Here is a 15,727-nt window from a genome sequence, read left to right on the forward strand (position 1 = left end):
CAAAAAACCCCCACCTCAGGAATGCCAGACACCTGTTTCACTCCATTGTTTTGAAAGAACAAAAGGTTTATATTTTAAGAAATGGATATTTGCAGGTCATGCATTCCATTCTCTCGCCAATGATTGTGATTTATTATTCACAGCAATCAGTCGAACATATTTTCTTCATCATCAAAATCAACCGATCCAGAGAATGCTCCCAACCTGTAGATAGAGAGAAGGATCACGATTAATAAAAAAAAACATCACCAGTGATTAAATGGAACATGGGCAATGATGAATACCTCATTGTTGATTCACAAATTCATATAGGATTATAGTCTTAACACACAATATTTCTACAATTCATCACAGCTGCCAATCTGGTTTGTATTTAATAAAATATCTGTGTGCGTTTCTGTGCTCAAATTAGGATGGTCAACAATCATCATCAGTGGTTAAAATTCCACATTCCTATGGCAAGTGGCAAAAGCACTCTAATCACAATCATTCGTTGCATTCTTATCTCATTCAAAGGTTGACTCAGCTCATAATTTCTCGGGGTCGATAAAATTTGGATAGTTTTGTAGGAAGACAAGACTGATTGACCTAAGGAGAAACTAACCCCCCCACCATGGGAATGTGGAATTTCCAATGCTGGCTCTGCATCAGATATGGGCACCACCCCCCCATGCTCTTTTGAGCAGGGAGATGGCTTTAGCTGGACTCCTTACCTCTGAATCATCGCCGTCTGTTTGTGCAGCTCCTCTGACATTTCTTTCACATTCAGCTTCAGCTGTTTCATGCTAAGAGAAGCAATGTGTGTGACAGGGCAAACATAGCTTTAGTTAGCTACACGATTTTTCAGGTACATGGCAGAACCATGCCTATGATACACATTTAATAATGCTCTGGATTGCCTAGTGAATTAAAGGTACTTCCTAGCTAACAAACAGTACTATTGAAGGTGCAACTGGTAAGCGTTAATACATTTCTGTAATTGAGCAGGGTTATAATAATACAGGAAAAGACAAGTTGGGAGGAAATTCCAAAGTCGAGCAGTGCGAGGAAAGAAGCAGAAAGAGAAGTGCCCCGTGACCTGCAGGGTGGTGGTTGTATGGAGGAGACAAAACGGTCAGTCTGGTAGAGTGAGTCTTCAACAGGGGTGGAGGAGTCAGTAACAATGGCAGAAGCAAGTGGTTCTCTTGCAAGGGACGTAGACTGCAACAGTTATGGTGATGTTTGATCGCATCAACTGTGCCATTAACCTTGACCATGTGGTAAGGGCTGAACAATCTCCGTATGGGATACCCACCCAACACAGATGTTCTTCAGCATGGGCGGCTGCACGAGGTTGGGGGAGTCGGAGTAGTTGAACGTCTGTATGGCCTGCACAGGGCTTGGGACCTTGTTGTAGAGTGCCATAATCTCACTCACTGCACAGGGGTATGACTCGTGCATCCACTGCACGCAGACACGCACACGGACAAGTCCGGTTACGTTGGATCATGTCCAAAAACAATCCACTTGAAAATATTGTAGATAGCACTGCATCAGTACATATTATTGAAAAACCTCTGGAAGATGACATCACAGAATTACTTTGAGATTCCTTCAATTGGCTTCTTATACACCCTTATGCCATGTTCTCTAATGTTACGATATAGAGCAGTGGTTCCCAACCTTCTCAACCTACAAACCCTTAACATATTTCACAGATCACCATGCAGTAAAAAACAGTGTTTTGTAAAAATATAATCTCTTTGGTTCTTTCGGTAAAGTCACGTAGAAAATAAAATCAGATAATAATAGAATACGCCGTTTCGGTTGCAACACAAGCAACCATCATCAGGTAAGAATGGATGCTAAAACACAGACACGGAAACAACATAGGTAGACACACATGTAGAGAGAGACACCAAGACACAACGAGCGAGACACACACCAAGACAAACAGAAGGACAACGACTCTGTGCCGAGGCCTTATTATTATTTGATTTTATTCTCTACGTGCCTTTACCGAAAGAACCAAAGAGTAATTCCTGCAGCCACGAAAGCGAATCTAGTTAAAAAATATAATCGTTTCTGAAACAGGTCTGCCAATCACTTCTAATGGCTTTGTGACCGACCAGAGATCAGTTTGGGAACCACTGACCGAGACGTTTTTCACATGAATATAAAACCAAGTTTAGTCCTCAGGAGCTGCAAATATGCCAAATTAAGTTCTACCAAATTTGAATGTGATGAAATTTTGTACAGTCGTTGGTGACCAGGGAGAGACGTTCAAGTCGCTACACTTGACAGCCTGGTTCAATTAAGGACTCTGTTCTGACAACGACCTGTTTGTACACCCTTTACCACTATCACAGTTAACAAATAATGCATTAAGTGCACGAACAGTGGTTGTCTTAACGAGAGACTGACCCCTGCTATGGGAATGTGAAACTACCACCACTGGCTCAGGGTCTATGAAGGAGACGATTGCAAACCCCATCCCTTATTTGGTCAAGGAGACACTTTGACCTTTGATTTTACTTCGTAAATATATAAACAAGTGGATGTGCAGTATCTACGTGACTAGACCGAAAGACCAAACGAATATGTGCAGTAGTCAAGTGTTGTGTAGACACACACACAATCGTGGAAAAGTGTCCCATTACTTAGTGATTGTAGCCATGAATTGCACACTCAGCATGTTAATGTAGGCAGCAAATGCTTTAATGTGTAATGACCACTTAATAGGTAGATAGTACAAAGCACCTGTAGCATGCTAAAGGTTGATAATTAATGCTTAGTGTTCAGTAACATTAGTGCTAATTCCCAAGATGCACACAGCCAGTCTGACACGGCTTAGCGGTCTTCAGTATTAATACCCCAGGCGCACACAGATCACATGTTGGATCAAGTGTCAGTCTTTAAACCCAAGGCTCATGCAGCCAATAAGCGTTTTAATTTAAAAGCAAATGTTTTTGGAATAAGTTTAAATCATTGTCCTTTTCCATTGCTCTTCCACTGCTGTTCATAAAATACCTATAGATTTTACAACATTATTTCAATCCACTGCTGGATGAAGGCTTCTCTCACCATGCCAGTATTGGGATTGTATTTGACCATTCTTCAAGACGCTGGCCAGCGGGGGTTGGAAGAGATGTTGCTCTTAACCTTTATTTTATGTTATTAGCTTAATGAATGATTGATTCTACAGTATCTGAACTCAACAGCGTTAGAATGCATGTGGAGACGTTTTAAAACTTACGTTTGCACTGCTGTGCATGTGGCTTCCTTCAACCAATTCTAACGCTTTCAGTAAAATTAAATCTCCAGACAGAAGAGTGGCTGCAGGCTGGACGCAGTAAAAGCATCGTACCTTGTTCAGTTTCTCCAGCAGCAAGTCCAGCACTTTGCAGTGATTGTTGCATTCCACAGCCAACACCACCATCGAATTTCGCACATCCAACATTGACCTGCAAAGACGGCACAGGGCTCACGTGTTTACACGATTCCAATAAGTTCCTCGTGTTGCCGTGCAGCATCCCTGCACCTTCCATGTAGGTGTCCTCTCCTTCTTAACTCCACAGGTGCTTCTAATTTCCAATGTATCCCCTTGCTCCCTGTCACCTTGTAAATACCCGTGTTCTGTGTGCCTCTCAATACTCAATCGTCCAAATGTTCCCTCTTCCCCTGCACATTATCCATTATTTGTACCTATCGATGCCTCCAACTGCTCGTGTGCCCATGGAGGAAGTGTTGCCACAATTGGGCCCGAAATTCCCACACCTCTGATTAGCACCATTGGCTACGTACGGTGCGAAAGAAGTTCAACACACATACATGGCCCTAGTTCTGCGAGTCATTCACATCATAGTCTTGACGCCCAGTGTGGTTATGTGAATTGTACCTCAGCCATTCGTCGTAGGTCCGCTGGACAGCCTGGTATTTGGGTTGGCAGTCGTCCGTCAGCAAAGACATTGCTGCCACTGCATAAGTGCCCAGCTTTTGTCTGTGAACAGCCCACAAGCAAAGTTGATGCTTCGGTGCGCCATTCACTTAGCTTAACTATAGTTTCAGGATAGGAACCACAACACAAAACTCAACTGATTTATAATGCTCATATCTTAAAATTGAGCTGACACAACTTAAGTCCTTTGTTCAAATTCAGGCTATTGCTCTTTATTATTCAACAATATTTTCAAATTTAGAAATCTGCTGGTTTCACCATATTAAGCAAAGACTGCACAATAAAACACCATGTTAAATACACGCATATAATTTGGTAAAGTTATTTGATTGTTGTGGTAAATATCTTAGCAGGGTTTATGTGTACTATCTAAAGACCATAAATATAAGATGCAGCGCAATTAACCAATGTATATTTAGAGCACAACATTGATTCGGTACAAATGTATTCAATGTCATCCAAAGACAGATTCTTATCCAAAAGGTGAATTGAACCTTATGGCGGTACCCCGGGGTACTATCGTACCCTGGCTCTCGCACGATGTCCGTGATGCAGTCATTTTTAGTCTGTTGATGGTGGGCGATGCGGCAATCGACTCATCTCGACGAGCTGTACACGATGCACCACCACGGCGCGTACCGCGAGCGTTCAGGGTTTCGGCGCAATCGTCCTCGCGGCGTTTCGACATCGCAGAGTAGCACTGATTTCGGATTGATTGGTACCCCAGTCGCGGAGTTAAGTACACCCCTCGAAAATATAGTGTTCCAGAAATAAAATATTTAATTGCCTCGGCCATTTTGTATTATTTGGTACCCCGGGGTACCGCCATAAGGATACATTTTTTAAAGGTACTTACTTTTCAAATTTATGAATCTGTTCTTCATTATACTGCAACCCTAAAAGGAAATATATTATTATACTATCTATCAATCACAATGCAGGGTTCACACATTATCAAAGTGCTCCAATCTTTTAAACCAAACTGGATCTCACCTGCACCCCAAACAATAAAATACTTGCATATTTTTGTTTGGCAGGTGAGAAATCAACATTTATAGAGAATGGAATAATGAGCATAAATGGGTGAGGTCTCATTGAATGTTGTTAAAAAGGAAGGAAATGAATGCATTGGCTGGTGCAGCTACAGGAACCAGCTATGACCTATAATTATCTATATTCACCAAATGTCATATCCTGTGTTAAATATGTTCCAAGACCCTTTAACAGGACTAAATGTAAGTTGTGCTGCTATGCAGTGTATAACACCGAATATGGCCTGGTAGCACTGTGGTCAAGTGATTAACCTCACATTTGGAAGAATGTTTCAATCCTGGTTTCAGGTTGACCGGGCCTACAACCCCCACCCCCGAGGATGCTAAGGTGCCACTGTGTTGTTGTTGTTGTTATTAACCAGAGTTATCCGTGGCATAGACTCAACCCATGAGAGGATTGTTTAACTTTCACCATTTCCTCAAAGCTGCCAACAGATAAGCACCACCTCATTGCTCATTTCAGCGGAGACACGTAGACCCGACCTCGTAGCGTGTGAATATTAATATTATACACAACACCACAGAGCTCACATTCTGTTACACAGCACAGATACTATTTATTTTACCAGACAGGATTAGTAAATTATTTCGTCACAAAATATCTATGGCTGTCCCACCCAAACTTCCGAATTACCTTTCTAATCTATATATTTAAGAACAAATCTATTTAGGTGGCATGGAGGCCGTTGGCACTGGAAGAGCCCTCATTTGCCCAGGACTGACAGAAGCGAAGTTCCACTTTAAAGGCTGACGAGCGAGCAGCGCTTACTTTGTTGCAACTTGTCCTTTTTGAACTGGTGGTATGTGGACAGAACTTTGTCCACCAGTACCCCGATCCTCTCCACCCTACACGGAGGTCACAGAAACATTGCATCAGTGTCAGTATGAGTTTAATTACTAAATATTGCTATTTATGGCTGGATAGTCAAGAGGTGGTCATTACAGATCATGTTGGTGTCCACACAATCACCATTGCTGCTTTACATCTGCTAAGTCCTTTGGTTCCAATATCAACAGCTGGTCTCTAAAGTCCTCTTTTTCAGCATCCCACAGTCTGGTTCTAGGCCTTCCCCAAGGCTGCCAACCTTCGGGTACCACTTCAAATCCTGTCTCGGGAACCATCCCTCCTCCATCCTGTACCGATGATACACCCATCACAACTTCCCCTTGCTGATCACTTCTGCAAGTGTTTCCTGCCACTTTCTATTCCAAATTCCCATATTGGTAGGCCTAGGCTTCAATCAATTGCTAAGTATCACCTATAAGCAACTGCATTCAGAGGCCATAAGCTTATATTCTAGTTACCCTGTTGACCTTACTATTGTTGAAAATTGGTTTATGTAGTCCATAAAAAAATAATTGTGCTGCTACTGGAATATGACTGTTGGCTTTTGTTGCAACTCCTTGTTGTGGTAAAGCACCCGATTGATAATCAGAAAAACATGAGTACAAGTCCCGGATGTGGGTCAACTCGGTTGGTCACCATTCAAAATTGGATCAAATGCGAACCACTTTGTCGAAAAACAATAGTGGTGGTCCCATGAAGAACACAATAGCTCAAATCGGTTTTCATTTTCTCTCAATCTTTGCCAAGGAACTTCAATGGCGATCAATCAGAATGGAACTCAATGTGAAGGGTGATCATTTCATAGTCAATCCTAATAATGTCAGAGGTGGATCTGTAAACTTCCCAAGGGGGGACAGTTTTGATATATCAAGCTTTGTAAATAGGGCCCTACATTAATAATAATGAATTAAATGTATTTCTCTGGGAAATGTAAATAAAAATACCAAATGTTGGGGTCGCCAGGATGGGGAGGGACGATTGCCACCATCACCCTCTCCCCGGGATCCGCCACTGATGCGAAGGGCGATTATTTTCTCCGTTCAAGATTCAGTCCAAGTAGGAGTGAATGGGTAAAATTTTCCCCACCGTGTGCAAGGTTAGCAGGCGATTCAAACGTGGAAGTTTCCTGCTCTGCGCTCATGCCGCTGCGGGTGCACTCACTGGCGCTCGGCGGGCGTGGAACCCATCCTCTCCAAAGGCTCCGTCAACGGCTTCCCGGGCAGCAGCGCCTGATGTATCCCTTCCAGGCAGTCCTGCACGCTGTCCACCACCATCTGCATCTGCTCGCCACACCACGGCACATCGTGTCACCCGACCGCCACCACCGCAGTTGCCAAGGGAAGCGGATCCCCAGCAGGAGGTGGCCATGTTGCTCACAAGTTCAGAGTGATGAGCTGGGTTTGAATCCAGGCTGGTGCCAGTGCTTAAATCAGGTTCTCAATGTACAGAGTTGATGGTCTCAGCCCAGTCGCAGCACAAAAACACATATGGCAGAGCAGGTAGGACAAAGTGCTGTCCTCTTACTATGTGTAACTGTTCACTTTCAGTCGACCGTTCTTTAAATTAAGGGATGCACTGCTCTTACGAGCCATTTTGTCACGTCAGCGAAAGTTGCCTGGATGGCAGTGATGTTAGCTCATGACAGTGGGGATATGTTAATGCCAAAGTTGTTTGCAGGATGTTGAAAATGTCAAGGATGAGGCAGAAGATATCAGTCATGGTGAGAGCGGTACCAGTGACTTTAGAGATGGTGTTGATGGCCAGAATTGTTCGTGGGGTGATATGATGGATGTGATGTTAGGCAGGGGCTGTGCTATTGGTGGTGATGATTTATTAATTTTGATGTTTTACCTACGTGACTTTACCGAAAAAACCTAAGAATAGGAAAGTACAGATGATAACCTCAGCAATAGTGACTATGTTGAAGTCAGTGGTAGTTATGATGCTGGTGGTTGCGTTACTCATGATGGTAGAGGTGATTGTGATGCTGATGGTCATTTTGGTGCTGGCAATGGCGATGTTGGTGGTCGTTTTGGTGATGCACATGATTGTAATGGTGATGGTCGTTGTGGTAATAAATTCTGGAAGTGTCGATACTGGTGGTTGCGGTGGTGATAACGGCCATGGCGGTACTGGTGATGGTTGGTGTGGTGGCATTGAAGATGCTGGTGGTCTAAGAGGTAAATAAGGTACTGGTCTCGCTGCTGTTGGCACTAAGTATGTAGAATTTATTGTGCACTGTACGTAGGTAAACCCTGCTAATCGGAGGTGGGCACATTGTGTCCAGTGCCGGACACAGTCACATGCCATGTATACTACCTACCTTCTTTATTTCTTCTTGGTGGTTGAGGACAGTTGAGTCCCAATGCCCAGACGACATCTGCGTCAGGGAGTCGTTCCTGCAGGGAAACACGTGCCCACAAGATCGTCCAACGTTTCGTTTCGATTATGGTTTCGTTTCGACCCACACGTCCGAAATGCCGCACAGTGCCCGCGTAACGCGCCAACGTCTGGACGTGTGGGACCTGCGCACTTACATCTGCATGAGCATTCTCGACGTGGTTGATACAGCCTTCATCTTCTGCAGCAGAATCTCATTCAGGTTGTCGAGTTCCTTCATCTGATCGCTCCACACATTCCTGGGAGGGAGGAGACGCTGTTAGGAGCAACCTCAGTGCTGCTTGGCCAGGGCAGGGATGTTTGGAGGAGGACCGTTCCATTAGACTTAATGCTCTAAAATATTAATGACAGTTACTACCTTGCAGATAAGCAATTAAGCCACGTGTCCCAGGCTGTCCAACATGAATTTAAGGACACGTTTGCATCACTGCCATCTATTGGCTACCTAACAGTGCAGCAGGTTTGAGTTTGACAATTCTATGTAATCACACCCCTAAGTCACAATGTGCTGCATCACAGGTAAACACCACTACGCCCAGCGAGATATAAACAACTAAGTAAAATGATGTTACACTTTGTATATCAAGTGCATTATGGACAAAGGTGGGACATGTAAACATGTATCTGACGATTAATGGTGAGATCAAATTACTAAAATTGTATTTTAATATGAATTACATAAATTTACCTTTGTTAAAACATGCCCATATAATGCCTGTCAAGACATTGCAATGTAAAATAAGTGCACAACCTGTAAAATTATAACTGTTATCCAAAGAAAGAAGAGTAGGGGAAAAATAACTTTTTATTGCATTGAGAGAAAGCTGATAAAGACCGTCCGGCATGGCATTGGCTTGTTGCGGTGTTATGCCCCACAGGCAACGAAGAGGAGTAAGTAAGTATTGCATTGAACAATTACAAAAAGCCCTAAATGCATGAACACTCGCTCACACCACTCACAGGATCCACCTTGCTCCTTTCCGCACGAGCACCTGCATGCTCAGCAGCGAGCTCGAGATCCTCTGCACCTGGTGCAGCTCGGCCGTCACAGACTGAGAAGACACGAACCGGAGGGTACGTTATAGCCAAAGTAATAAATGTGCTCTGCTCATGATCACGAGGGGCGAGATCAACAAGCTAGATAATGATTGGAAGTCCCCGTAGTTCTCTTCTGTTATTTATTTCTCAGTGCAATATGCTGCTTCTCTGAATGTGGATTTAATAAAGTTGTCATTTCTTGCTAAGCGGCATATTCTCAAGGCACAATTGTGGTACAGGTTTGTCAACAGAATACGTAAATCAGCTGATGTAATATCTCCAAAGGGCACACGTACCTTTGCAAGAGAAGCATCCAGTATTAAGTTGTACTGAGAATGAAACTTCGGAACCTCAGCTGTTATAATGCAACAAAAACAGAACATTCCACGCAATTACAAATGGGCAGTTCCACAATGTATTGCACACTCAAAAAGTCAAACTCATCTGAATAATACATGGATTAAAAGTTTGATGGGTACTTATCTATCATCAACATCGCCACGATCAATCCACTGGTAAAAGCTTCCCTAAGCCACCACCTGCATATGTGAGCTGATCTCATTCCTCCATGCCCTTTGTGGACGTGCTCTCAGACCCATTCAATTATTTTGCTGCTACACTGTCATTATCCTTGACCATTGTCCATCATCCCTTTTGTGGTGTCCCACCCAAGACCACTAACTTTTAATCTTAGTTTGTCATTAAGTTGCAATGTTCTCCAATATGTGTTCCTCATTCCAGTCTCGTATTCAGCAGTACAGTGACAAAGGGGTCTTTATAAAAATGTCCATATATCAACATTCTGAGCAGCTCTTGGGGAAGGTGATGCGATGGCATGGTCTTACGCTTCATGTAGATGAAGCCAATGATCTTCATGGGGTCGGGGCCCAGCAGCATGATGGGTAGGTCCTCGGAGGTGGTGGGCAGCTGTGACAGCTGCGTGTTTCCTGCATAGTGCAGCCGGCGCCCCTCAAACAGAAGCTCTTGCTGTGCCGCCGCAATTCCAGTCTGCTTCTCGATCAGTTCCTGCAGGGACTTGAATCTGGAGTGGTGCACACCAAGACAAAGATCCCAGGTATAGCCTTAACACACTTTTGGGGCAAGCGCTGCGAGTAAGCATCTGTGAAGGCCGGCACGGCACAAGAGGGGGTGGGTGGCCACCACGTCCGGCTGCCTTGGTCTACTCCAATGGCAATATTTACACACTGCACCAGGTGCTCATTTGAGGCAAAATCGACCTTGGGGAGGCCCAGGACCAGTTCAGATAATGGTCAATGGTGTTGGCCATGAGAGGGAATCAAACTCGGATCGCCGGGTTCATCGTGAAGTGCGCACACCGCCACACTACTGCTCTCCCCACACATGGAATCTACTTGCTGTACTGTCTCACACAGCCACAAAGCTGTTCTGTAGGTCAGCATCTCAAGCAGACTCACCTAACTTTCGCATGATCCACCAACCCTGCCTCCTCTGAGTCAATGAATAACAGGCGTGCGCCCCTGGGTACAGGGCAAAGATGACGCAAGGCATATCGTGTGCATTTACAGCGTTACACCACTGCAGCTCTGCAATTTTAATGGGTATAACGATAAGGATTGGCACTTAAATGCCTTAGAATCCCAAAGCACCTGGATGCCCTTTGGCATTCTAGCCAAGGGGAGTGAGTCAAGTCTGCCACGAAGAGGGGCTGTTGCAAAGTGGTTTTGCCCAATTGAGTAACTTGTGGGCAATACTGGACCATGACGCTGGCATACACGGCCTATTTTATAGAATATCGTTGTGGGATCTTTCGCATACACTGAGAAGCAGACAGCACGAGTCATCGTTAATACACCCGCAGTATTAACCAGGGCGGCTGCCGAGCTTGAACCGCGGACCTCTGAAACCAGCAGCAAACACTCTGCCGCACGACCACCTCACCGGCTCCAGCCACATCACCGCACCAAAGAACATGGCCAAAGGTCCGTGCTTAATCCAGAAAACAAGCGCAGCTGTGATCGGGAGGGCCACTCACTGCTGCTCGATTTGGACGTAGACCTTGAAAAGGGAGAGCTGCGACAGGGAGAAGATGTGGAACACGTGGCGCGTCAGGATCTCGTTGGCGGCCGCGAAAAACTGGTCAAAGTTCCAGCAGTGCTGCTTGTTCACCTCCATGATGTTTGCCAACAGCGGTGTCAGAAGCATCTTTAGGCCCCTGGAAAAGCACGAGACAGCAGAGAGCCTGGTGAGCGACGCTGGTCACAAGCTACTGGCCTATTGATGTTGACATGGGCACATTAGTAATAATCCTCGTATGTCGGAGTACAGAGCAATAACCTCAATTTAAAGCTTTCGTGACTGCAGGGATTCATCTTCTTGGTTCTTTCGGTAAAGTCACGTAGAAGGGAAGTAATAAAATAATAAAAATAAAACATAATAAAATAAAATAATTCTCACGATGTTTCGGCCACAACGCAAGCAGCCGTCCTCAGGTGAAGAATGAGACACTACCAAGCTAGGAGCTTATATATAAGCTGGGTTGGAGGTGGAAGAGCGCCTTAACAAAAATAATGTGCATATGAAGAGGAATTTAGCATATTCATGGGAAATGCGTAGGAGGTGGGCGGGGGGGTTTCAAAGTCATATTATGCCCATGCATTATGCAGGATCAGCAGCACCAAGGGGGGTGCAGGGAGTAGCATTAACAAAGGAAAGGAATGTTAATTATATGTAGCTGCAGTTACTAAACAACCACGTAGAAAACTAAAGTATAAACTACATAAAAAACTAAAGTATAAACTGCATAGCACCATCAGTATACTTACTATACTCTACAATAAGCTGAGTTACTAACAGCAAGTAATACATTACAATTCTACGTCGTAAAAATTATATAATATGCTTCCATCTAAACTTTATTCTCTTACATCACACGAGCATATACCGTACTATATACTGCCATAGATAAACCCAACCTTAAATTATATACTGTATTGCTATAAACCGCCCTATACCTTATACATTTTAATATAACACTATGTATTATTCTACCCACCCTAATGTGTATCGAAATGGTTTATTACGTCCTTCCAATGATTGCTAAGCCAGAATTCATCTTCTCGGTTAAAATTGTCTCTGTGTTTGTATATGTGGTTCGCGTCATGAACGAATCTCTCATGATAGCCAGATGGCTTGCAGATAACCTCTGTCTTGGAGAAGTCAATGTCATGTGAGCCCACTGAGTTGTAACAGTGATCTGCCACGGCTGAGGTGTTTGTCCTACCGTGTTTCAGGTCAGCTTTATGTTCACGGATGCGGTCCGAGACATGTCGTTTGGTTTCCCCAATGTAACTGCTACCACAGAGGCAACTTAGTTTGTAGACGCCAGGGTACTGTATGTCTGGAACCACATCTTTTACAGACGGTACCAGATCACGGATTTTATGTACTGTGTTGAATCGGACCTGGATCTTGTGTTTAATCAGGATTTTGGAGATCTTTTTTGTGACCCCAGCAATGTAGGGTAAGGTGATGGTCTTGAAAGGCTCCTCAACAGGATCCTTCTTGATGGTTGGAGTGATGGCTTTGCGGATTGTGTAGTCGGAGTAACCATTAGCCTTAAGAGCTTGGCGTACGTGTTTGAGTTCACTGGAAATGTGTTCATGGTCGGAGATGCATTGGGCTCTATGATATAGAGTCTTGATGAGGGAATTCTTCTGGGATGGATGGTGGTGGGAATCCGGTTTTAGGTAAGCATCCGTATGGGTGGCTTTCCTGTAGACAGAGTGGCTCATTGAACCATCAGGTCTCCTTTTGATTAGGACATCCAAAAAGGGTAGCTTGCCATCTTTTTCGACTTCCATGGTGAATCTGATGGCTGGGTGTATGGAATTGATGTGGTCGAGAAATTGGTCTAGAGCAGGCCGGCCATGTGGCCAGATGACAAAAGTGTCGTCTACGTACCTCTTCCATAAGGTCGGGCGTAGAGTGGCAGTCTGGATGGCGTCCGTCTCAAATTTCTCCATGAAGATGTTGGCTACAACCGGAGATAGGGGGGAGCCCATTGGGGTGCCCTCAGTTTGCTTGTAGAAAGTTTCATTCCAGGTGAAGTATGTATTGGTTAAGCAGTGTCTCACCAGGGGGGGTACCCCAGCATTCAGTCCTTGATGAACCAAGTCTTCCATTATTGCGATGGTGTCAGGTACAGGAACCTTGGTGAATAAGGAAACCACATCAAAACTGACAAGCAGGTCGTCTGGGGACAGGGCAATCCCCTTGATTGTCGATACCAGGTCAGTAGAGTTTAGTACCGCAGAGGTGGTTTTTCCAGTGAAAGGCCGTAGGATTTCAGACAAAAAACGAGCCAATTTATAGGTGGGGGAGTTGATAGTAGAGACAATGGGACGAAGAGGTGTATCTTCTTTATGTATCTTTGGCAAGCCGTATAATCTTGGTGGCCTGGCTGCAGAAGGTTTCAATGAGAACTGTGTGGTGTGATCAAATAATGCGGTTGAATCAGAAATGATTTTGTTGGTTTTAGTGACGAGGCTGTTGGTGGGGTCTCTTTTTATTTTTGTATAGCTGCCATCGTTGAGTAGTTCTTGAATTTTGTTGTTGTATTCTATTTTGTCCATGATGACAGTGGCATTGCCTTTGTCGGCTGAGAGGATGACAATGTCATCCCTCTTTTTTAATTGCGCTAATTCAAAACGCTCATCTTTGCTGATGTTGCTAGCTGGCATCTTAGCGTTTTTGAGGGTTGCAGAGATTTCAGATCTTGCTACGTCTGCAGCGATGTGACTCAAGCCCTTGAGAGCTACATCTACTCGAGCAATTATATCATTAACTGGTATACACATAATTGCTCGAGTAGATGTAGCTCTCAAGGGCTTGAGTCACATCGCTGCAGACGTAGCAAGATCTGAAATCTCTGCAACCCTCAAAAACGCTAAGATGCCAGCTAGCAACATCAGCAAAGATGAACGTTTTGAATTAGCGCAATTAAAAAAGAGGGATGACATTGTCATCCTCTCAGCCGACAAAGGCAATGCCACTGTCATCATGGACAAAATAGAATACAACAACAAAATTCAAGAACTACTCAACGATGGCAGCTATACAAAAATAAAAAGAGACCCCACCAACAGCCTCGTCACTAAAACCAACAAAATCATTTCTGATTCAACCGCATTATTTGATCAGACCACACAGTTCTCGTTGAAACCTTCTGCAGCCAGGCCACCAAGATTATACGGCTTACCAAAGATACATAAAGAAGATACACCTCTTCGTCCCATTGTCTCTACTATCAACTCCCCCACCTATAAATTGGCTCGTTTTTTGTCTGAAATCCTACGGCCTTTCACTGGAAAAACCACCTCTGCGGTACTAAACTCTACTGACCTGGTATCGACAATCAAGGGGATTGCCCTGTCCCCAGACGACCTGCTTGTCAGTTTTGATGTGGTTTCCTTATTCACCAAGGTTCCTGTACCTGACACCATCGCAATCATTGAAGACTTGGTTCATCAAGGACTGAATGCTGGGGTACCCCCCCTGGTGAGACACTGCTTAACCAATACATACTTCACCTGGAATGGAACCTTCTACAAGCAAATTGAGGGCACCCCAATGGGCTCCCCCCTATCTCCGGTTGTAGCCAACATCTTCATGGAAAAATTTGAGACGGACGCCATCCAGACTGCCACTCTACGCCCGACCTTATGGAAGAGGTACGTAGACGACACTTTTGTCATCTGGCCACATGGCCGGCCTGCTCTAGACCAATTTCTCGACCACATCAATTCCATACACCCAGCCATCAGATTCACCATGGAAGTCGAAAAAGATGGCAAGCTACCCTTTTTGGATGTCCTAATCAAAAGGAGACCTGATGGTTCAATGAGCCACTCTGTCTACAAGAAAGCCACCCATAAGGATGCTTACCTAAAACCAGATTCCCACCACCATCCATCCCAGAAGAATTCCCTCATCAAGACTCCATATCATAGAGCCCAATGCATCTCCGACCATGAACACATTTCCAGTGAACTCAAACACGTACGCCAAGCTCTTAAGGCTAATGGTTACTCCGACTACACAATCCGCAAAGCCATCACTCCAACCATCAAGAAGGATCCTGTTGAGGAGCCTTTCAAGACCATCACCTTACCCTACATTGCTGGGGTCACAAAAAAGATCTCCAAAATCCTGATTAAACACAAGATCCAGGTCCGATTCAACACAGTACATAAAATCCGTGATCTGGTACCGTCTGTAAAAGATGTGGTTCCAGACATACAGTACCCTGGCGTCTACAAACTAAGTTGCCTCTGTGGTAGCAGTTACATTGGGGAAACCAAACGACATGTCTCGGACCGCATCCGTGAACATAAAGCTGACCTGAAACACGGTAGGACAAACACCTCAGCCGTGGCAGATCACTGTTACAACTCAGTGGGCTCACATGACATT

At 44.5% G+C, this 15,727-nt stretch overlaps 1 protein-coding gene across 2 annotated transcripts in view; it reads right to left on the reverse strand.

Annotated features, from left to right (window-relative positions):
- The window catches only part of TBK1 (TANK binding kinase 1), a 31,678-nt gene continuing 15,951 nt past the window's right edge, over window positions 1–15,727 (reverse strand). For both annotated transcript variants that reach the window (XM_078871620.1, XM_078871619.1), the window contains exons 8-21: window positions 11,289–11,468; window positions 10,120–10,316; window positions 9,571–9,629; window positions 9,197–9,288; window positions 8,374–8,475; window positions 8,160–8,235; window positions 6,998–7,116; window positions 5,759–5,835; window positions 4,794–4,833; window positions 3,878–3,979; window positions 3,347–3,443; window positions 1,295–1,443; window positions 714–785; window positions 1–204 (exon numbers count right to left, since the gene is read on the reverse strand). In XM_078871620.1, the coding sequence (XP_078727746.1) occupies window positions 147–204; window positions 714–785; window positions 1,295–1,443; window positions 3,347–3,443; window positions 3,878–3,979; window positions 4,794–4,833; window positions 5,759–5,835; window positions 6,998–7,116; window positions 8,160–8,235; window positions 8,374–8,475; window positions 9,197–9,288; window positions 9,571–9,629; window positions 10,120–10,316; window positions 11,289–11,468 (1,420 nt within the window). In that variant the 3' untranslated portion in view covers window positions 1–146. The remainder of the gene's footprint in view (window positions 205–713; window positions 786–1,294; window positions 1,444–3,346; window positions 3,444–3,877; window positions 3,980–4,793; window positions 4,834–5,758; window positions 5,836–6,997; window positions 7,117–8,159; window positions 8,236–8,373; window positions 8,476–9,196; window positions 9,289–9,570; window positions 9,630–10,119; window positions 10,317–11,288; window positions 11,469–15,727) is intronic.

This window comes from Lampetra fluviatilis, chromosome 32 (assembly GCF_964198595.1).
Source record: "Lampetra fluviatilis chromosome 32, kcLamFluv1.1, whole genome shotgun sequence".
Lineage (NCBI taxonomy): Eukaryota > Metazoa > Chordata > Hyperoartia > Petromyzontiformes > Petromyzontidae > Lampetra > Lampetra fluviatilis.